Below are 23,223 nucleotides of genomic sequence, written 5' to 3'. Positions count from 1 at the left end.
AACAGGGAGAACTCCGGTCACTCTGCTCCGAGAACACTTATGAAACACGAAAGCAGGGTTCAAATGCCCATCAGAGTCTCCCACTCTTACTGTAACAAGTGACCATGTCAAACCAGATTAAAAGCTTCATGCATGATCGACACAAGGCTGCACAGTATTAGCCTGAACATATTTGGTGACAACAAAAATTACTTTTTAGTATGTTTTTAATTAAAATCATTTATAAAAATTGATGTTCTTCCATATTTTAAGGGTTGAACTAAGGAATTTCCTCCTCCCACTCTTCCCCCAAGATATATTTTAAGGACTGGTTAACATAAAAAAAATGTTAAACATAAAAAATAAAACAACAGATGAGGCAAATGTTCTTCTAAATTAGTATTTCACAGTATCTTACTAAACGCTAGATACATATATTCCTGCATGACTTTGGGATTTTGACATTTGTACCTTTTATCTAAATTCAATTACAGTTACTCTGTAACCAGGTTAAATAACTTGGAACATGTGGACACAATTTCCCTGCTTTGCATGCATATAATACACAGATATTTCCAGATAACCGTGTCCTTTCCTGCAGGCTGCTATGAAACAGTTACATGCAGACAGAAGGTGAAGGGTTGGACCTCCCGCTGCAGCTGTTGCCTTGTCTGTCCCTTGTCTCCAGTGTTGTGTGATCTCGGTTCTTGCCTTTTAGAAACTCAGCCGGGCACGGAAAACCCTTTCTACCCAATCAAATGAGGTGACCCCAAGTCCAGTCAGCCAATAGCAGCAGAGGTCTGAGTATAAATACTTTAGTCCATCACCTGGTAGAGCTGGGCGACCCCTATATTTGGTGGATAGGATCTGATCCCGGGATCTGTTACTTCTTTCTTTTCTCCTAAGCAGGTAAAAGAAAAAAAAAACAACCCTGAATGCAATGTTTCAGTTTGACTTTTTGGTAAATGAAAGGGAAATATTCTGATGTTTTTCCCATTTAAATATGGATCAAACCTTTTGAGAACAAAATTGGTCTGAGAGGGAAACCAGAAAACTGAATGGTTCCGCACCGCTGGCGAACACCGAGCCGTGAAAACGTACTCCCCCTCTGCATTTCTGTCTTGGATTTTTGTCAAACGTTTTTTCTGGGATGGAAGCTACTAAAATAAACTTTAAATACTCTTCTACCGATGCACACTGTAGCCTGAAACGTAGGCATTTCTTTGAAAGATTCTTGGACGTGAGCAGCAGTGTGGGGTTGAGGGCATATCCATTTGTAGTGCTGTAGTGTTGCGCCAGCAGTTGCGTCTATCTGTCATCTGTTGCTGACGCCTGCAGCACTGGCTTGAGGTATGTCTTTGAATAGTTTAGGAGCGCTTGATATAGTCATGGAACTTGCACAGCCGTCTGTGAGGCATGCAGGCTTTGACCTTTTCGCTGCACCAGGTGTCATCATCAGTTTAATGCACCTCCACTAACTGAGCTCGGCCTCAAGGAAAGAGACACTGACAGCAAACAGAAAAAGAAAGAAGTGAGGAGGAGTTGCATATTTATTCTTGACAACAACCTGATTGATTATGAAGCTGCAGCGCCGGTTGCCTTTTCAGATTCCTAAACTGTTATTGAATTAATTTATGCAGAAGTTAAAAAGGTTATGTGACCAAAGTAGTTTTCTTCTTTCTTACTGCTTTTTCTCAGCTAAAAAGGAATTAAATGAAATAAACAAAATAGATCATAGACCATAGAAAATCAAAACTGTGAACCTCATTTATTTCTGAGAATTAATATTTTCTGCTGTTTTCATTTTGTTAAAGCTATTTTAAAAGCTGAATTACTTCTGTGGAAAACTACTCCATGCAGGCTTTCGCCTCCCTTGGAAGCTGACGTTACGTTGAATTGAGTGAGATGGGAGAGAAAGCCAATCATCGTTATGAGCTTGAGGTGGGACGGGTGCAGTGGAGGAGGGGGCATGACTATGCTATTAATAATGTTTGCTGTGAGGGGGAGACAGGTGGTGAGACGTCTGGGAGAAAGGAAGAGCAGGGGGGACATAGCACAGCTGACAAAGAGAGAGGGGGGGGGGGGACGTGAAGAAGACAGAAGGGAGAAGTTAAAAAGTAAAAAATAAAAGATCAAAGAGGAAGACGGACTTTTCTTACATAACCACACCAGATAGACACCAAGTGATAACTGGTAAATTAAGTAAACACATTTTTTTCATGGATGTCATATTATTCTGATAAGGGAAACATTGCATGATCCCGCCTAAATAATTAAAACAGCACACTGTCCTCTTTCCCCCGTCTCCTGTCAGGTGGAGTAAGAATCACAGCCATGACGAAGAACTGCCACAACGACTACAAAATGAAGTTCTCGGTGGACGACGAGTACCCCGATCTGACCAAACACAATAACCACATGGCCAAGGTACAAACCCTGCTCTGACATGGTCTAAACATGGACACTTTACTGCCACACACATGGGCTTAGATGCTATTTCGTTTCAACGAGACATGATTCAGGGTTTTGTGAAGATGCATGCCACAAAAATGCGGTGATTACTTCTTTCGGGATCTCTTAGATTTCCCGGTAAAGACAGGTGAGTCACATGGCTGACCTGCGTGTGTTATCTGCTGTAGGTGCTGAGCAAGGAGATCTACGGCAAGCTGAGAAGCAAGTCCACCCCCAGCGGCTTCACCGTGGATGATGTCATCCAGACCGGTGTCGACAACCCTGGTGAGAAGCAAAGGCAAACAGGCACCACGAGACATGAATAACTGTAGCACAACCTGTAACCAAATACGACCTGTGATTAGGTTACTGACATTATAGGTTTTACTTTTATTTCATTCCTAGTTTGACATTTTTGTTGCCGGTTCAGGAACGATTCACTTCATTTTCAAAGGCATTTAAATTTTTGTTTCCTTTTAATACGGGTGGTGTTAGTCAGGCTGTAAGATTGAAGAAGTTCACACCTGTACAACAACACAGCACAACATCCCAGACTCGTCAGCATCTGCTCGTCAGGCTGGTTGTGTTAATGAATTTGACCAAACGGACAAAGATTAAGAGTGAAGACATTTCCTGTATACTTTTTATTTTACTGCTACTTTATTTGATATACAGCATGGTTAAAATCTTTCCTACTCTCCTTCTTGTCCCAAGGTCACCCCTTCATCATGACTGTGGGCTGCGTTGCTGGTGATGAGGAGTCCTATGAGGTCTTCAAGGACCTGCTGGACCCAATCATCTCCGACCGTCATGGTGGATACAAGCCCACCGACAAGCACAAGACCGACCTGAACTTCGAGAACCTGAAGGTGAAGAGTCAAGTGTTGTTTGATATTCCACATTTACACCAGCCTAATCACATTCATTCCCTAAACTGTGTTAAAGCTGATGTACTTGAACTGGACTAACTTAGAAGTTAACTTCCACATCCCTCAAAATGTGGGTCCACATTTAATTTCTTTGAGTTTGTCAATGAAAGACACATTAATTTATTATAGAAATGAAATCAAAATATATACTATGAAATACTATAACATAATTATAATGTCTGCGTTGTGTTCCAGGGTGGTGATGACCTGGACCCCAACTATGTGCTCTCCAGCCGTGTCCGTACTGGCCGCAGCATCAAGGGATTCACCCTGCCCCCCCACAACAGCCGTGGAGAGCGCAGAGCCATCCAGAATCTGTCCATCGAGGGTAAACGCTAAATGTCAAACCTATAAGAATAACCCACATGTTTATAAAACTCATTTTATTCACAGACTGACATCTTTGTGCCGCACACCTTCCTTCCTCAGCACTGTCCAGCCTGGAGGGTGAGTTCAAGGGAAAGTACTACCCCCTGGATGGCATGACTGATGCCGAGCAGGAGCAGCTGATCGCTGATCACTTCCTGTTTGACAAGCCTGTGTCCCCCCTGCTGACCTGCGCCGGTATGGCCCGCGACTGGCCTGACGCCAGAGGCATCTGGTGAGAAACAGAAATGGGAAATCAATAAATCTGAAGACAATTCTATTTTTTTCCTCCTCTTTAAAAAGCAGGGTGATCAGATACGTGCTGTAATCAGCCGAGACAGCAGCTTTTCTCCGTTTATGAAAACACAAACACATTAGAAACATCAGAGAAATTCTCCCATCTGCCCTTCCTCAGCAAAGCTTTGACATCATTACCATCTGTCTGCATAATATGAAGAAAACACCAATTATTTCTTCTTTTAAACATCTCTTAAAGCGTCTCATGTTTGCTGAAGCTGCAGTTTAAACTTACATCCTTTACAAATGATGTAAGTCATTTGACTATATCCACAGAGATCTTCAAGGTCAACTTAACAATTTATTGGTTGAATATAGAGAGAAAGCCTGCAAGTGTGGCACAAATTTCTTTAAGAAGTGCTGCTTGTTGCCTGTAAATCAAATAAAACTGAGCTGGGTTTTATTCCTCTAGGCACAACGACAACAAGACCTTCCTGGTCTGGGTGAACGAGGAGGATCACCTGCGTGTCATCTCCATGCAGAAGGGAGGCAACATGAAGGAGGTCTTCAGACGCTTCTGTGTTGGCCTGCAGAAGGTAATACTCACAAACAGGACTTTCTATGGTTTCCTTTTTTGGACTCGCTGGGCTCTTAAACAACCGTAGGATGAATAATTTCTTACTCTTCACCGTTCAGATTGAGGAGATCTTCAAGAAGCACAACCATGGCTTCATGTGGAACGAGCATCTGGGCTACATCCTGACCTGCCCCTCTAACCTGGGAACCGGCCTGCGTGGTGGCGTGCACGTCAAGCTGCCCAAGCTCAGCACACACGCCAAGTTTGAGGAGATCCTGACCAGGCTGCGTCTGCAGAAGCGTGGCACAGGTGCGGAAAAATGCTTTTGAAGCTATAAACAGACATATTAAGCATTTAGTGTACAAACAACCACCTCAGTGTCACTTTTTTGGGACGGATGGTGTGTGTGTGTGTGTGTGTGTGTGTGTGTGTGTGTGTGTGTGTGTGTGTGTGTGTGTGTCTAAGTTCCAGTAAAATTACTTGATGTGGGAATGAGCCTTTAATTTCACGTCATCCAGCTGTGCCTCTGAAACAAGCTGATAAAAGGGAATAGTTGTCTTTGCTGATGGCATGTACTACGTCAGTGGCTAAAGGGTAACTCCTCCTCCCCCTACACCTCCTCTTGAGCCTTCTTGTTCTTATTGTCCTCATCTTTTGACACAGGCGGTGTGGACACAGCCTCTGTGGGCGGCGTGTTCGACATCTCCAACGCTGACCGTCTGGGCTCCTCTGAGGTGGATCAGGTCCAGCTGGTGGTCGATGGCGTCAAGCTGATGGTTGAGATGGAGAAGAAGCTTGAGAAGGGAGAGTCCATTGATGGCATGATCCCCGCCCAGAAGTAAAGTGGACAGACATCCCACGATCGAATGACTGTCGGAGTTTGTTTTGTTTTTTTATTTTATAAAAAAATGAAGCGGTAGCCATGTTGTAAAGTTATTTTACTGGTTTCGGCCAACTGGCTACTTTCTGCTTTCTTCTTTCCGTCAACAGACACTCCACTTCTCTTTATCCTCCTTCCTTTCTTACTTATTTCTGCCATCATTACTCCTCTCATCCTCTCCTCTACTGTCTTTGGTTTCTTCTAACTCTAACCATCTCTCTTCTCATCATCTTGGTAACATCCTGGGATCAATCCATACATAGTCTGACCATGGCTATGTACACGCACACCAAAGGAATTTTTTTTTGGGTTGTACAATATAATGGACTATTAAATGATGCCCCATGTGACAATCAAGCTTCCTGGTTATGTCATCTTTTCTTTATGAGATCTCCTGAGAAGAGAACATTAATTTCACTGGCAGCAATCACAAAACAGACATAAAATAAGAACGAGGTTGAAAGTCTTTATTTTTGTGTGACACATTATTTCCAAGGAGACATGCAGGATTGCAGGTCGATCATTTCTGTAATTTCAGCCCATAAGTTAAGTTTTACTGATAACAGCGACGGCTTTAAACACACTACACAACAGAACTGTAGCCTTAAAGCGCGGCCCTAACCGTATCTAGAGAACAGCCCCACGGGGCGAGGCTCCGTTATACACGAAATAAAAAAATAAAACAAACAAAAAAGAAAGAAATCTGCAAAACTAGCCCTAAATCACAGCTTCACATTATCAGACAGCGGTGGAGACCTGCCGCGGCTGAAATCTCCCATGAAACAGATAAATTGCTGTAGTGAAAGATCACAAATCTGCTCTAACATCCAACATTTCCATTCCCAGTGTTTTGTCAGATGCTGCATACTTGAAAAGGACAAGTTATAGTTGCGTAGCTTTATAGAGTTACAATAGACGTACAACAACCTTTTGATTTTGGAGTTATCAGTGTCCGTGCACCAATGTGTGATCACCGTAGCGCTAAGCGGAGTCTCTGTTGGTATAATTTTGGTAACTATGATCTTTAATGAGCAGCAAAGTGTTGTTTTTATAAAAGAAAAATGAATTCTTCAAGGTCACATTCCCCCTTTAAACTACTGCCTCATCAACGCGCACGCCACAAGCTTTGATAAAGCAGGAGTTCGATTGGTTAACAGTCAAAAACCTCTTACAGCAATACTTAAGTCTGGTTGGTCAACAGTCATACACCTTCCAGCAGTGCTGCAGTCTGATTGGTAAACAGAGGATAAAGTCTACAGTTTGGTAAAGATGTTTCAAAGAAGAAATCAGTGTAATAAAGCACAAAAAAAAAGACTGATGTAAGACAGATTTTCATTTGAGTTGAGAGTTCATCAGAAATTTGGTACTTTTTAAATGTACCTGTACATCGGTTCCCTCTAATTTGGTTACAGTAACGTCACTGTAACCAAGTGGCACATCTACCTGGAAACCTGAAGACGTCACAGCTGGTTTTACCATGTAAAGTCAAGCAGCCATATAAGCAAAGAAAGACATTCAGGATGATTCTTAGTATTCTTTGTAGTGGGCTTTAAATGGGTGAAAGAAAAAAATGGGATGTTAAAAAGAAAAAAGGGGAAAAAGTTTTTAAAAATAGAAAAGAAAGTGCTCAACAAAATTCAAAAAGGTTACAGCAATAAAAAAATAATAATAATAAAACAAACAAGGAGCCCTGTTAATCGTAATCGGTGCTTATTCAAGTCTTGATTCTTGGCTTTGTGTCTGCATTGCACTACACTCAAGTGAAGCAAAAAGCTGGGATACTGTTTCGTACTGTTAACTACCCAGTGAAGCATCAGCTCCTACACTACAGTATGTTTGGGGATAAAATTATGACGAAAAAAACCTAAAGGTCTCTTTCTTCCTTTTATGAATGTTTTTATTAAAAATATGAGTCATCACTTTTGGAAAATGGACCAAGTTTTTAACCTCTCAGCATCTGCCAGCTCAAGCCTTTATGGTTAGGTGAAGGGAAAACAGCGATTCCAGGGTGAACTGATAAGACTTCGTGTGGCAGGTGGCTAAAACAAAACCCTGAGCAGGTCATGAGTGATCCAGGAGACTGTCAGAAGCAGGAGGTTAAATCGTGTTTGGATTAGCCTGGTAAAACAGGAAGTGGATTTTTTTAGTTGCCATTTTTTTTAAAGAAGTATTCCTTTTTAAAATTTTGATGGGCAAAAATGTATTTTCATTAAATGCATTTTACTCTTTATTTACTGGAACTACTTTCATCAGGACCAGTGCGTAGGAGTCCCGAAGCTCCATTAGCAGAAATGTATATGGCATTCATAGTTATGTTTACATTAGTGTATAAGCACATGTAACTACGCATTGCACATTTTTAGCTTAACTTTAGCCATTTGTATCTACACAGTGAGAGCTTGTCCTGCATCCAGAGCATCGAACCGTCAACTGGGTCAGACTAAGAAACCCAAAGACCGGCTTAAGAGAGAGCCTAACATGTGGTTGTAAGGATGTTTTCCCCAACCTCACTCTTAGATGCTACAAAATCCTACACACTGGTTGTTTAACTTGTGTGTCTGTGTCACAATAATGCACTCCGATTGGCTTGTTGTTTTTGTTTGTCTTTTTAAGAAAAATACAACATAAAACTGATGAAACCAACATGGATACAGGAACTTCCTGTTAGGTATTAAAATTAATTTCTTCTATTGCAAGGAACACATTAAACTTAGCACTTTAAAGGACAAACATTTGGTGAAGTTGTATTTGTTTTTAAGGATCAGAGCGAACGCTTAAATAATCAGGTTGGTCCTGTATTATTAGGCAGCTTTGCTTGTCTGTAAGCGCTTCACCTGCCAGCTATGAGCCCAGCAGGCAGAGAAGCAGTTTACCTGAAATGATACAAACACGTCAGACTCCCAAATGAGCAGAAACACCACTTTTGTTCATGGATGGGCAGAAATTCTGCAACGCTTGTCTTTGCATTTCTGCATGTCTCCCTCTAGAGGCCGGAGGTCACACTACGCCCTCACTTAAATATGTGACGTTTGCCAAATGTCTGCCCGTTTTAAAAGCACTAAAGAAAGAAAATAAACTTAATACACAAAAATGAAAACATTTCTTTAAATAGCAGCTCTTTAAAAAGGAATGACAACAAATATGATACAAAAGGAATAACAATGTCAACAACAACAACTTATTCAGCTCCATCATTCGCACCATCCCCATCATCATCATCAAATATGAAATCATGAAAACAAAAACAGTCTGACTCTATGGGCTCATTTTTTTATAGTGGTGGTGTTAAGCAGGGATTGTAGGTCACTGACAGCTCCAAGGTCAAGGGTCATCATAAGCCTGCAGCGGTGGGCTATCCACATCTGTGTATCCATTTGTCTGCCTGTGACTGGTGGCATCAGAAGAAGAGGGTCTTTGGCGGAGGCGAGGCATCATTAGCCACGCCAGCTGAGGTGGAGCCCAGGGATGAAGAGAAGAGGGCTTGTGACCCTTCTCCTCTGCATCCCTCATCATTCATTAACCTGTCCTGTGCGTTGTCAATCTGCCCCACCCCCGGTTGCCCTCAGAGCTCCAGCTCCTTGGACACTTTGGTGGCAATGTCTCTAAAGGCTAACGGTGCCCCCCAGAGGCGCTTGAACTTTACACCGCTGCTCTGGCCCAGCCCGCTGGGCAGCTGGCAGACCTCGGCCTCGAAGGCCACGCGGGCCCCGGCTGCTCCGTGGGTGCAGGACAGGAGGAAAGGCCCGGCCAGGTGGACCTGGCAGCCGCAGCCCTGTGCCGCCTCACGCAGCGCTAGCACCACCTCGGCCGGGTCGCGGGGGCTCCGTACCCTCACATCCCAGCCGCATCGGGGGGTCCGGGGCTCGGCCGCTTTCTGATGCCCAGATAGATGGCGACTGAAAAGGTTAAGAAAAGGGAGGGGTGATGCAAATGGAGGAGATAGATGGAAAGTTTTTAAGAGAAGAGCAAAGGCAGAAGAAGAGATTTAAATGTAGGATGATGAATGGTAAAGTGTGAAGACAAGTGATTGAATGTGTGGTTGTGTGAGAATATGAGTGGTTAGGGGGAGGGGAGGAGAAGAAAGACAATTAATATCACACACATCACTGGATTTTGATTCTGTTCCTAGGACACAGATGAGTCAAAGTCTATTTTCTACACTAACACATAATTGCTGTTCAAATAAGATATGAAAATAAACATTTCTTCTTTAAAAATGTTTTATAATGAGTAACATGAAAGTGGTCAGTGTTCAGTGTAATCAATAATTATCGTCTGTAATGGACTTCTTGTTCTGGAGCAACAAGTGACAACAAACAGCATAAAACCTGCTGGTAAAAAATATAATTTAATGCATTTTCTATTAGTCCAGCATTATAGTTCTATTATCTACCACAGGGAGACACACTCAGCATCTACCACCACAGTCCGTTTGCTAATGTTAGCCTGGTGCAGCTGGTTTACCTGCTGTTTTTAACCTGAGACTGGGCTGGAGCAGCTGAGGCTGAGAGGGAGCGCACACCAGTTTGAGTAAAATAAAGAGAGACCGAGACTCAGTTTACAGAGATTACAGTACAAGAAATGAATGCGACCTCTGAGCTATGATTCAGTGGTCTCATGTGGCTTTTGATTACTGACAAAAATATTTTTGAATTTCATCCAGAGGTGAAAAATATCTCTGTGTGCCTCGTATGTCTCATATAAATAATATGAAACAGCATGAGTGTGATTTCATCTCTGTAGCCTCTCAGTAACAAATAAATGAAGAAAAGAATAGACAGCAGTAACAGCCATTTATAGCAGGTCACATTTCTGATACAGAGGTTTACATACGTCTTTTTATTTTTTATTTAAGATGCTTGCAAGGAAGAGACTTTACATGATGTATCAAGTTTTGTATTTGCCTTTAAACTTGACAAAGACTTTAAGATGATCTAGATGTGCTATAGCACATTATAGAGACTGTAGAGAGGGAATAGAGCAGGTCATTATACAATACACTGAAAAAAACAAACCAAATTTCAATTATTCTTTATAGTGCTGAGTAACTTAATCTATACCTAACAGTAAAGCCTAAGATTCTCTCCTTAATCTACACTACATGGATGGGATAATTTCCTTAATTAATAATTTGAATTTGAAAAATAATTGGTAACTAAAGCCTTAACAAATGCAGCGAAGCACCTTTTATCTGTAACAGTTCACAAGCGTTGACCTTTGGCGACAAATGTGACAGAGGCACTCACACTGCTGAGCTTTCTTATAAATAGCCTGATGCGTTTCATTATTCATCACCTGTTTCGCTGCATAAGGGGAAAAAAAACACTTTGTAGGGTATCGAGGGTTACTGCTGCAAACCTGCATCACATGTGAACCTGTGATTGGTGAAAACATGGCTCTGCTAACTGAACCCTGAATTCAGTGAGTGTGCACGATGTGTCTTTCTGCCTCCAGCGTGCTTCGACATGTTTCCGTGTGAAAAATAGCCTCTGTTGGAACTTTATTTCCTGTACTGGTTAAAACATGTTTACTCACCTTGTGACCGGAGATCTGCTGATTCTCTCAGGTTCGTCTGTGACCCTCAAGAAGAAAAAAAAAAATTATCTGTTAGAAATCAATCGGCCAACCGCTTTCTCACACAACCCCTCCCCTTCTACACCCCCCACCCCCATTTCCTGTCAATCAGCAGCACAGCTAATGGACCAATCCACTAAACACGACACAGAACATGATCTTCAAATCACAGATGGATCACCGACCTGCACTCACTGCACTGAAACACTGGATGGATGTGAAACCACAAAAATCGACAAAACGAGTGAGAAGGATGAACAAATGCCGAGGGGGTGAATTTATGGCAGCAGACCAGGTCTCAACACATAGTTTGTGTTACACGACTCACGCAAACGCAGACTTTAATGCTGGTAGAAGCACAAATTAGTGAGTTGCAAGATGCCAGCAGGGTACTCATGAGATACATTTGTACTGACAGCTTTTTCACAGGCTTTACGACTGCATTTCACGACTTTTGTTTTAGCTTATACTGGACAAATAGACTGCCATTTTCTACTCCTACTGCACTGCGAGCGGTCGTATGCATCCATTCACGCACACTCATGCAGACCACACATTCAGACAGTGCTCTATTCTGTGAACGCTCTTTTTTTATATGATACCCACACTCTCACGCTGATGGATGCATCAGCAGCAATTTGTGGTTCGGCGTCTCGCTGAGGACATTCAGACTAGAGGAGCCAGGGATTGAGCCACCGGTCTTCCGGTTAGTAGATATAGGACACTATGACATAGAGCCTTCATCTGTAGTTCGGATTCAGGAGACCAAGCCCTTTCTAATTTTAAGATTAGGATTCAAACTTTCCTCTTTGATGAAGCTTATAGTTAGTTAGTTCCCATGATGCACTGAGCACTTCTTCTTCTCCTCCACCCGCTTTAATAGCTGCATGTCATTGATTTTCTGTCTGCTCTCTCCTGTAGTTTGTGCCGTCTCCAGGACCACATGATTTGCTACGATTACACTCACACAGACGGGCTGGTTAATACAGATCCCATCTGTGTCCACCGGGGGCCACTGTTGCTATTCACGCACTTGACTGATGGCTTCCTTCCCGCCAGCATGGCAACCTGATCTCTATTCCTGGAAATGGGGGTGACTTTGAAGGAGCCAGCAGTGAGTTTTCACTGACAGATTAAGTTTGAAAAATGAAACCTAATATGAACTAAGATGACCGTTGCTCTGACTAAGGAGCTGTTGTGGTGCAGAGGTTTTAATCAGGGCTAAACAAATGTTTAGATTGCGTAGTTCAATGTTTTGACTGCGTCACACAAAATAAAAAGTAGAGAGCGATCTGTCCTAATCCCCAGGAATAACCACTGGGATACACCTTTACGGGAAAAAGTTATCCAAGTAATTATTGAGCAAATATCTCGAGGGGAATTCTTTAGGTTTAAGAACACTAAACTTGACCATTATAATTGAAGAGTTTTGAGGTGCTCTATAAAGATTATGACCTTGACATCTTGTCTGTGTAAAGAACGAGAATAACACTCCTGCTCCTCCAAAACAAGGAGCATCGCATCCTCATGAAGGAATTCAAGTGTTTTGTGAGCAACGAGTGTGGAGTGGCAGACTGACCAGACTCTGCTGTGAGTCAGTGACTGTGTGCAAACGCTAAAGTATGTAAACTGCAAAAAAACAGATTGTGTGGGGGAGAGAGAAGCAGAACAAAAAGAAGAGGACAAGGACGCAAAAAGGGAGAGGAAAAAAAGACCGAAACTGGGACGAGAGACAGACAGACAATTTGCGGCAGTGTAACAGAACAATCTGCTGGTATCGTGAGGGAGAGCTGCGCGCAATCCCAGTTTAAGACACAGATAAACTGTGGTTATATAACTAATCCTGGTTTAAGACGGCAGTGATGCTGGGTCAGTCGGTTAGGATGACTGTAGCAGGCCCAGATGCTTCTTACAAGCCTCTTCTCCTGCGGAGCGCTAAGACGCACGCTGGGTACATTTACAGTCACGGTTCAACATATTTGTTGTATCGCATTAATTGTCAACAGTTACAGCATGATCCATTAGCTTTCTGCCACCTTGTATACCATTACAGCAATCTCCACATTGCCTTAGTCTAAATTAAAACGTCCTGTGCATCCTGTGCACAGCCTTCTAGTCTCCTAATACCAACCTGAAAAACCCTTCAGACCTTTCCTCAGTTTGTTTGCTCTAGAAAGAATCCTTAGCTGTGTACTGATGTCAAAAATATCTTTTTAAACACTTGAAATAATATTTTATAACATTAGATGTGAAGAAAAAATCAAGACAGTTATCTAGAAGTGGATAAAAGTGATATTTTTGACATACGTTGCTGCTAAAACCCATTCAGGAACGCACCATATGTCACACTTTTCAGAGGGATAGAACCTGCCTGTCTTCATCTCAGCTCTTCTTCCTTCACCCCCTGTGTCTTTCGTGTATAAAATACACTCCCCTTCCTTTCTGTCCTGGTTTCTCTGCTTTCTCTGAGAATCCAAAGCCCTGCTGCTGCACGACTGATGATTTGTTAACAGCATGGACAAACATATGGTGTTGATTTTGTGACTCAAAGTAGTGCAGTTGATCTGCAATAAACTCATACTCCAGGGAACGCACAAACATACACACACATCTCCATAGTGTTGTTTATTCTACACTCTGCATGAACAAGAGTGTGCGTGTTGTCCATGCGCTTGTTTGTGAGTAGTGATTTCTAGCTATAATAGCTAAAAGACCTAGCATCCTACCTGATGGTAACATTTAAAGCCATACTACAGTAAAAAGGAAAACTTAAACATACATTTAAAATAGAAATAATTCACATTTTTGTTGCTTTTAAGTGCTTTGCTAGAAGCAGGTAATGGTGCTGTGCTGTTTACAGCCTGTAGTGAGTGCTACAGCCTAAAGCTGAGCCACTGGAGATGGGAGGAGTGACAAAGAGACACTAAAGCAGACAGCAGCTGATCAGAGTTTTAGAAACACAAACACGCTGGTTTTGAGATAAAGCTGCTCTACTGGAAGAAGCAACCATCAAACATTTCATCAGTGGACTTGGCCACAACTTTAAGTCACACATCTGCAGAGTTTAGTCTTACTGCATTTCAACTTTCTAAAGGGAAGTTTGAATCCTGGATTTTTATAACCTTTTACGTCAGTTAATGGAAACATAAAACCGAGTGTGTACAAACAGTGACCGAGCATGGGTGAATAAGCACATCAAGTAACATAAAAGGAGAAGATGTATCACAACAAATTTCTGCATGGTAAGCAAGTTAAGCGTGGGACTTTTAAAAAACCTTTTAATGCAGCAACAACTGTTTTTATCCGTTTTATGTATGAATGCACAATGAATAACCAGAAAACACAACGTAGCCCAAAGTTATGCACTATTATGTTTTGAGTACTCATTTATTTAAGTAAAAGATTTGATCGGACTTGATCCAGATAAGAAGATGGATGTAATGAAAATAATAAATAATAAAGAGATTTTACAAAAATAAAAATGTCTTTAATAAATCGAAGAACTTTTGAGCAGTTATGTCGATGCTGCAGATCAAATAGTGCTGACCAACATAAAGAAAGGCAGCATTTCACATGCACACTCAATGCTCACAAGAACCCCGCGTTTAGTCTATAAGCATATTGTGTATTTTAACAGCCAAGATATACAAGACAAATATGCTTTATACCCAAATTCCAACTGCATATTAGGCTTTTTCATATTTTCTCTCACACGTATCCTGCAAACTGGTTCTGGGTTTGAATCCACTGGTGGGGCCGGACGTTTTGCATACATGTCTTTGGATAGTACTTCAAAGGCCATCTAATATTTTTTTAAGACCTGCTTATGTTATTTCCTTTATCAACTATTCTTCACTTTAAAAAAAAAATCAAAATTTTGATTTTACCACCATGAAGCTAAAATATAAATTTTAGTGGAAATATTTGACTGAGACAGTTGACTTATTTATATTAATTACTACCTTTAGAGTAGCTTTGCCTCAGATAAAACTTCATATAACTAAACTCTGACCTGCAACAGACTGCAACAGTGAATGAGGGGTAGAGGGGATGACTGAGCACTGGCAGGCAGACAGACAGTCAGATGGACAGAAGCAGCCAGAAAACATGGGAAAGGAAGACTTACTAACTGTTTTTGTTCCCTGCGGGAGGGTGCAGCCCGACATGGACTTGTTTGAGCTCTGACGTTTAGAAGGGTCAAGAGTGACCCTAGGAGGAGAGAGGAAGAAGAGAAGGAGGTGAAGAGAGGATGAGAGGAATGGAAAAAAATGGAAAATTGAAAGTTTTTGAAAGAGAGATGTGAGTGGAAGAAAAAGCAAGTGAAGGGGTAGACAACACAGAGTGACAGTAAGAAGCACAGGTAGAAGAGGTGAAGAATTCAACATCAGGTACTGTAGTTCAAGAAAAGAAGGATAGAAGACTGGAAGGTGACTGGCAAGAAAAAGCCAAAGTGGTTAAAGAATCAAACAAACAAACAGATAAAGCAACAATAAGCAGCCAAGAACAACCGTGAAAGACATACAGTGTGTCCACCTAGCGCGCAGACCTGGGTCAGATAGGTTATCATTTACCTTTTTAGCTTTAATTGCCACTAAGGTGCAGTAAGGCGGAGGTGCCTCAGGAATACAGTTCATGGGAGGAACTGAAAAAAGGAGGTAACCATGCTGAATAAAATCGAATTTTTATAAATTTAAACTGGTCTTCATATACTGTCCATCGATGTCGCAGGATTGTGTGGATGTGTGTGTTTACTGTTGGTTTACTGTTACATGCAGACAGCTTTACTTCTTCAGGACAGAGTAATTCATATTTTGTCTTGTAGTGTAGTAAGATGTACACACTTGGAACATTACACAGCCCCCACAGTCAAATCTAAATAACTAAACATGAATTAGTGCAGTAAACGGTAACTTTAGTATTCTGTGATGTTTGAATCTGTGGTTAGCAGTGGGTGGATATTTCCATGAAGATGTGGATGTGGCGAAAAAAAAAGACTGAGAATCTTGAATGTGAGAAAATTAAATTGGCGAACAATATTTGAACACTATTAGACCCAGGTCTGACACTCCGGAGGACAAGTTCTGAAGCCTGTAAAGCTGAATTATTAGAGAAGGAAGGCTGGTAGGTTAGTACTGGTTAAGGAGACGTGACAGGCAGCAAGGTTATCGAAATGATCTTCATGTGCAGAACTACACTGTCTAGTTGTAAGCTCATAATCAGACAGGCCTGTACTGTCACTTTACCACAACGATTAGCAGTATTACTAAACATTTAACAAAAATACGTGCAGATTTATTAACAAGCCACTGTGTTTCTACCAGTTAGCCCCGTCCACTCCCTGTTTCTTTGTTACTTAAAGCTTTCAAAAACAGTAAGACTTGACATTCAAACATCTAGCTTCTCCTCTTACCTGCGAGTCAGCTTGGAGGTGATTTTGCTGAGCAGGTTGGTCGTACCCCGGGTCCTGGCATGGGGCAGTGGGCTGGCATCGTGGGACAGCGTAGGAGACGCTGGAGGAGCGTGAGAGGGAGGCCGGCGGTCTCTAATCTGCCCTCCGTGAAAAGTGCTCCTCACTGTGGATCCCCGGGACAGACGGGAGGAAGGCGTGGAGGATGAGGAGGTGGTCCCAGAGGCACCTGCAATGCTGTGGGTAGAGGGGGAGGCAGGGGGGAGGCGGTGGGATGTGGAACTGGAGAGGTGGGTGAGGGTGGAGAAGTTGCAAGTTAGACTATTAGAACAAGTGCAACTGTTCAGGAACCATACAAGCACCAAACCATTTATACATATTTGATTACGGCTTTTCCAAACATCTGGAAGGAAGCGCGTTCAACATAAACAGAATCAAACCAGAGAAGTTACATTCACATTATAATTGCAGCGTAGGCTGTTTGAGCCAGTGTTAGGCAACAATCGCAAAACTGCGCATTTTCACTTCACTTTCAGACCCCAAATAGACCAGTGTGACCCATCTTCACTGGAAAAACACGCCACCTCGAGCAGTGATGTGACAAACAAAGGCTCGAATGAATCGGTGGCAGAAAACACTCGATAGCAAAATAAGTATTTTTCATCTTTCATTTGGATTTTTTGACATCAAGTGCAGATTATTAGCAGACTTATGGCTTTAAGTTGGATTTAACATGCCAAGTGCATTTAAAAACACTTAATCAATCATTACGTAACTGGGTTTCTTCATGGCTTAAACTGGGGTTAAAGACAAGCTCCATCATTAGTTTGCAGTATTAAACAAAATCTATGGACACTGATAACTGGCTGGCTGATAAAAGGTGAATTATCCTTGAGTATATTTAACAACCTAACAATTTAAAAATAATTATTTGTCCGGTTTGATTTTACAATTCAAACCAAAGACGTCAACAGGTGAAATTATAATGAGCTGTTCGCAAACAGACTTTATTTCAGACTTTTCAAGAAAAATGAAAAGTCTGAAATAAAGTCTAAAAGTAAAAGACAGAAAGACCAGCAGAGCTAGCTGTCATACATTTCACACAGGTTGTTTTCTAACCTGAAAATTAACCCAAAATATTCTCTCTCTTGTGAGCGCCTGCATGCCCCACTACCTCATGTCCAGTTCCCCTCTCCTGTCACACATTTATGCACCTACGCACATAAACCACATACACACACACACACCTCTCCACCCCTGACTCTCAGGCTGGCTGGTGGCCTGAGGCTGCTTTTCATAACGCTCTAGATAACACCCACACACAGGGTTCAAGTGGGACAGAGCCATTAGATGGGTTAAGCTGAAGCGCAGCCGTTGCAGAGCAAAATCGTTTAGCGTCAATGTGAACTGGCTGCCTACTGAGACTCACCTCAGGGGGCACATGGGGGCTGGAGAGAGCAGAGGACAGCGGGACGGGGGATGGTTGAAAAAAATAAATTTTCTGTTCTGTAGCTGTGTGTGGTTTTGTACACAAGTTTCACCAGTGCCTCAAACTAATGTCAGTGCTTGATTAGTTAAAGCAGAGATGTCAAACTTAAGGCCCGGGGACCAGAATGGGCTTGGCAAAGACTCCTATCCCACCCAGTGGATCGCTCTGGAAAATAAACTTTTTCTGAGGTTTTAATAGTTTTCCTACTGATGAAGACCTCCCCTCTGGCCATTGGTATAATACCAACGTAATTAAGAATTAGTTAAACAATTAAAGGTTTACAGATATCTTAATCGGTCACAGACATTTCAGTTTTTTTATAATAGGGGTCACCATTAAAAAAACAAAAACAAACCTGAGGCATACTGTTGAAAATGTTCCCTCCTATATTGAGATATTTTGAGGATTAAACGTGTAATTAAGCTTGTTTACATTGACAGATAGGGGAGTTTTATTGGTCTGACCCATTTAAGATAAAAATGGGCTGTAAAATGTAAAATGTAAAATAAGTTTGACATCCCAGAGTTTGAGGAACTCCTCTGATTTCTGTTTTTAATGTATACATGGATTATTACAGCTGACCCATTGCTCTTTTCATATACCAAAGAGCATCTGCATTATGTCCTGATAATGAAGTCCCTTATCTTCCAGTCTTATCACAAGCTGACCTCAAACATGAACTTTGGACAGTGTCTGAGGAATCCGGGACACAGCTTCCCTTTCTCACATGTAGCACGCCCCAGGAAATGACCCGCCTAATGCTTTGTCATTACTGCAAATACTTTGTGTGCTTTAGGTAAGGGAGTTGCCCTGGTAGAGCGTGCAGGAGGCAGGACACATGATGCCCACTTGCTAGCAGTAAATGCACTCAGCTATTACCCGCCCTGCTCACACATCAATCCCCAGAATCCGATGTCCTAGGTTGCTGGCAGGTTAGAAATCAGCTAATATTCGATCTGACTGCATCAGATATTTGTGCTCTCACGTGCACTTCTGTGAGGTGAGGCCTTGAAATGTTCAGGGCTGCAGCGCATTTGTGAAAACAGCTTCTTCACACATAGTTTGAGCTCAGCGGAGGACCTGATGTAGGCAATCAACAAACGAACAGTCACGTAAATTCAAGTACCGAACATGCGCAGTGTTTTGGGCTTTTATTCTGATCTTTTAGGACTACAGGTTAGACAGTTTTCATGTACAATTTGTGCGTGTGTTTGTTCTTCCATGCACGTGATTTTCCCATCAACCACTCTGGCATGGCATCACATTGACAAGGCCTCTGAGGCAAATGGAGGGTTATGTTGGTGCAACGCCAGTCCTCACTTCATCCTGCTGCTCCCTCCTGTTCACCTCCTCTCCCGTTTCTTCCTCCCCCCTCTGCTTTCTCTTCTCCTCAACCTTCCTTTGTTTAGAGCAGACATTTATCCTGCACGCTCTAACACCACCTGTTAAATCATAACAGTGAGCTACAGCAGAGGATGCTGCCTCGGTGCAATGCCTAAATCGAACAGTGTGGGGTGTGTCATCTTCTCTGCTCACAGGAGAGTAAGCGTCTCCTGAACAGCAGTGATTCAGCGTTTCATCCAAATCACCAGTTGATGTTTTTTGTTTTTTAACCCTCTTCCTCGTATCTATTTTGAAAAGCATGATGGTAGGTAGACACGTTTGTGCAGTTTACTGATGTCACACTGTTGGCATTTTTTTCATACCAACATTCACTACTTCTTTGTCGCCATCATATGATACCCCCTCCTATCAAAAATGACTTGCACAAACACTTCATTCATTTTTTGTGCACTGATTTGATTGACTAAGATCTGAAAACTTGTATGCACTTGATACACCCTTCGCCTGGCCTACCCCTAACTGCCCCGTGTGTGCAAATTTGTTTTTACTGGAGGTCAGACAGCAGACAGAAACCTTCAGGCTCTCCCTCTGAGAGACAAAATTAAAGCGTGATAAAGAGACAGAGGCGCAGAAAACAGGGCAGACAGACTGAAAGTGAGACAGTGACCACAGGAAAAGAGAGAGAGAGTGAAGCAGAGTGAGACAGACACAGCAAGAGAGGGGACGTTGACTGCCATGCTCAGAGACCGACAAGGAGACAACCATCTGTCGTAACAACAGACAGTTCACACTGGGTACACAGAGCTGCACACAGAACAAAGACAAAGCCACTGATGTGCAGTGTTAAGCCCTTCATCCTGTCTTGAAGAGACAAAATGTGTGTGTGAAACATGCTAAGCTTTGTGCTAAAAGGGGACAAGCTGTACCAGTCAAACCGGTCTTTACAAAACTTATCACAGTGACATGTTCCACTGTACTTGCAATTAATACAAACGCATTTCCCAAAGTGTTGAAAATAGTTAAAATAGATGCAATGTGAAGATGCAATGTGCCGGCGAAACCAGCCATTTAATCACCAGCCTGAGCTTCAATTCTATACTTAACTCACTGCCTTTAAGGCTCTTCAGGGACAAAATGGGTGTAATTTAGAGCTGTCTGAACTGAGGTGAGGGTGTAGCTATCCAGACCTAACAGTGTGTAAATGGAAGCCAGAGATTTTTATCATATTTAAACAAAATTCTGATCTGAGGTTTGAAGTGCGGGCGATTTATCGGGCTGTGTTCTACTAATAAATATATTGATATACATGAATGCTACTGAATGTGGTCCAAATTCACGCAAATAAAGCTAATCTGCCCCCTTTCAGTTTAAAATGATTTCAGAAGAGGCCTCTAGGGAAATAGCGAAGAAACAAATTGTCTGCTTTTTGAAAGATCTCATTAGTACCTGCTGGGTGGATTTTATACTTCATATACACATTTGCAACTCTCACCTGTTTTCCTTGCCGTTTTGTAGCAGGGCGTGTCTATCAGAGTTGGATCGGTCTGTGCACACATACGTGTTCCTTCGAGTCATAGCACTAGCAGGGATGTTATTCTGGAGGAGAAGAAAAGCCTGTAAATTATGTGAGATTATGTGAAAACAAAGATTGCCCTGGATTGACCTCTGAGCTCTGCCTGTATCTGCCGTGGAGAACATTAAAGAGTTAATCTCAGATTATTCTGACTGCAGTCTTCAACCCTTTGCATGCAAACTATGCTCTTCATTTCTCATGATTAATTTCTAATTTGATGATTTATCTCAAAACATGTAATAGTTTTACTTCTCTGATTGTCTCCAGTCTGTGGAGGATATTTTATTTTTGGTTCCCATTATATTTATTTTAACGTAGCCTTAAAGGGCTGTAATCTGAGGTAATTGGATTAGGTGGGGTGTTAGGGCTCTGCCATCTGTTGTATTGATAAGGGGGTTAAAAAGTGACAGATTAGATTCACTAGACGGTTCCTCCCACCCGCACATAAACCTTTTGGGCTTACCGTGGTTGAGTTAACCTCCTTACGCCGGTCAGGTATCTCAGATTTATTTGGGTTGTGAGCAGAGCTAACCATGGGACTGGAGGGGGTGGGGATGCTACGGGAGCCAACAGTGTTGGTGCTTGGCTTGCGTATCGACAGCCGCTCCTCTCTAAGCCCCGCCCCTTCAGCTACGCCGCTGGGACTTCGTTTTGGGTGTGTTGATCCTGGAACAGCTGGACCGCCTAACAGAGCAAAGGTTCTCAGTGAGCTAAATTTATGCAGATTCAAAGTCTCAAGATGAATAGAAACAAATAAAAGTCATCAGTAGTTTGCCTTACAGAAATCAGAGTGTCGTCTCTGGCGGTGGTACGTGGAGGCACTGCGCTGTGCCTTATGGCCAGAAGAGGAAGACTGTGCACCCGAGGAGCAAGAAGAAGTGGAGTGCTTGCTTGTTCCGTTGGTGATGCCGCCGGGCCGGATTCGAGCCAGACTTAAAGTGCTGCTAGACCGAGAGTCAGTGACCTCCGTCTGAGATACAGACATGCACAGACACACAAATGATATAAAATTACAACTGGACTCGATCATTGATCTTCATCAACCGAGAGCAACGGAGGCCAGTTCATATGTCAGTCTTAATTAGTCTGGGTGTCATGACTGTAGCACATCACAACTGTAAACAAATTAGGAAGCGATGGCACCAAAACTATCTTCTCAACCCTGTTTTACTGCTATGTAAGCATAATATCTAAGTATTAACCATGACAGCTTATTAACAGCTTCATCGTAAGGTCAGGAGCAAAGGAAACGATTTACCTCCGTCTTGCGTCCCAGCAGCAGGTATGTGGCAGTGAGCTCATTGTATTTTCGATTGGCCAGCGCATCTCTGATCTCTTCTCTGGTGAATCCCATCCCAATCATCACATCTAAAACAAAAAAATACTTCAGAACTTCTGTACAACGAAACGTTCTGGACAGTTTAAAATTATGGTGCTAAATGGTAACATTGTACTGACATTTTACTTAAGAGGCTTAGCCTATAGTATTCCACTTTTGAACATCAAGGCACCCACTATTATTTTTTATCTTAACCTCCCACTGAATAAAGAGGAATGCCTCCAAAGGTTTAGGGATAAAAACTCTGCCTATAGGACCTTACTGAATATTTCTTTAACCCTTCATTTCAGTAACCTCATGAAAAGATATCATTTAATGTTAAATTATTAAGAAAACATTAGTGATTAAGATATTTCTCACCAATGCGGCCGGTATCGTTAAAGTCTTCCACAGGCTCCATGTGAGGCTTCAGCTCATCGCCATCATGGCCAATATTAATCCACTTGTCTTTCATTATTTGCTAGTCATGAAAGAAAATGAGAGAAAACACAGAAAGCTTAAAACTGCCATGTTTGATTAAAAAAAAACATCACAAATCTGACATTTATATTTTCTTTTTGGATATTTTCTGTGTATGCGCCTTGGATTTATTCCACTAAATGTGCAATAAACCTGTCTTCACCTCCAGCGAGCAGCGCTTGGTGGGGTTGAGGACCAGGAAGCGGCGAAGGATTCCCTCGCAGTCCGTTGACATGTAGAAGGGCACGCGATATTTCCCCCTCAAAACACGCTCTCTCAGCTCCTGAACACAACACACATCCGGACACCATTAGTTTAAACTACAGGTGCACTAAGACATCAACAAAAAAAAACAATAACACAATTAAATGGAAGTTTATTGTTTTTCAGAATTGTACATTATGTGATCCTGCAGCTGTAAATGGGCTAAATGTAGAGAGAACTGAGATTAAGAGCTATTTATAATGACTTCAGACAAATTAAAACTAGTTAACATTGTAAATGTAAACTACAAGGTTAGTTTTTGCGAAACTGTTTAAATTTCTCCTATAATCTGGGCTTCAGAGGCACGTGACTGTATCTAAATTAATGCACAAAAACACCTCCGTGATGGATTATT

General features: G+C 42.0%; 2 protein-coding genes across 4 annotated transcripts in view; one reads left to right on the top strand and one right to left on the bottom strand.

The window, feature by feature from the left end:
- Window positions 1-737: 737 nt before the first annotated feature.
- ckmb (creatine kinase, muscle b) lies at window positions 738-5,776 on the top strand. Its single transcript, XM_086262338.1, has 9 exons — window positions 738-888; window positions 2,294-2,406; window positions 2,619-2,715; window positions 3,145-3,299; window positions 3,555-3,687; window positions 3,789-3,960; window positions 4,435-4,558; window positions 4,659-4,848; window positions 5,203-5,776. Exons 2-9 carry the CDS (start codon window positions 2,314-2,316, stop codon window positions 5,379-5,381), a joined length of 1,143 nt encoding a protein of 380 aa, XP_086118464.1. The 5' UTR covers window positions 738-888; window positions 2,294-2,313; the 3' UTR covers window positions 5,382-5,776.
- Window positions 5,419-23,223, bottom strand: part of mark4b (MAP/microtubule affinity-regulating kinase 4b) — a 58,556-nt gene continuing 40,751 nt past the window's right edge. Inside the window, exons 9-19 of one of the 3 annotated variants that reach the window (XM_086262335.1) lie at window positions 22,768-22,887; window positions 22,506-22,605; window positions 22,065-22,174; window positions 21,587-21,776; window positions 21,270-21,490; window positions 20,726-20,829; window positions 16,404-16,682; window positions 15,120-15,202; window positions 10,955-10,999; window positions 9,884-9,923; window positions 5,419-9,315 (exon numbers count right to left, since the gene is read on the bottom strand). In XM_086262335.1, the coding sequence (XP_086118461.1) occupies window positions 8,982-9,315; window positions 9,884-9,923; window positions 10,955-10,999; window positions 15,120-15,202; window positions 16,404-16,682; window positions 20,726-20,829; window positions 21,270-21,490; window positions 21,587-21,776; window positions 22,065-22,174; window positions 22,506-22,605; window positions 22,768-22,887 (1,626 nt within the window). In that variant the 3' untranslated portion in view covers window positions 5,419-8,981. The remainder of the gene's footprint in view (window positions 9,316-9,883; window positions 9,924-10,954; window positions 11,000-15,119; window positions 15,203-16,403; window positions 16,683-20,725; window positions 20,830-21,269; window positions 21,491-21,586; window positions 21,777-22,064; window positions 22,175-22,505; window positions 22,606-22,767; window positions 22,888-23,223) is intronic. The other 2 variants (XM_086262337.1, XM_086262336.1) reach the window with 2 other exon arrangements.

Source organism: Aulonocara sp. 'chitande type north' Nkhata Bay, linkage group LG14, assembly GCF_057382095.1.
Source record: "Aulonocara sp. 'chitande type north' Nkhata Bay isolate Kocher_YH1m ecotype deep benthic linkage group LG14, A_spYH_male_GT1.1, whole genome shotgun sequence".
Classification (NCBI taxonomy): Eukaryota; Metazoa; Chordata; class Actinopteri; order Cichliformes; family Cichlidae; genus Aulonocara; species Aulonocara sp. 'chitande type north' Nkhata Bay.
Note: the sequence above shows the minus strand (reverse complement) of the source record. Positions and strands in the feature narration are given on the sequence as shown.

What these genes read in the sequence shown, in the direction of transcription:
- ckmb (XM_086262338.1), top strand. Translation starts at nt 2,314, where the DNA reads ATGACGAAGAACTGCCACAACGACTACAAAATGAAGTTCTCGGTGGAC. An exon ending in CCAGAATCTGTCCATCGAGG is followed by an intron (nt 3,688 to 3,788) that starts GTAAACGCTAAA and finishes TTCCTTCCTCAG; the next exon opens with CACTGTCCAGCCTGGAGGGT. An exon ending in TCTGCAGAAGCGTGGCACAG is followed by an intron (nt 4,849 to 5,202) that starts GTGCGGAAAAAT and finishes CTTTTGACACAG; the next exon opens with GCGGTGTGGACACAGCCTCT.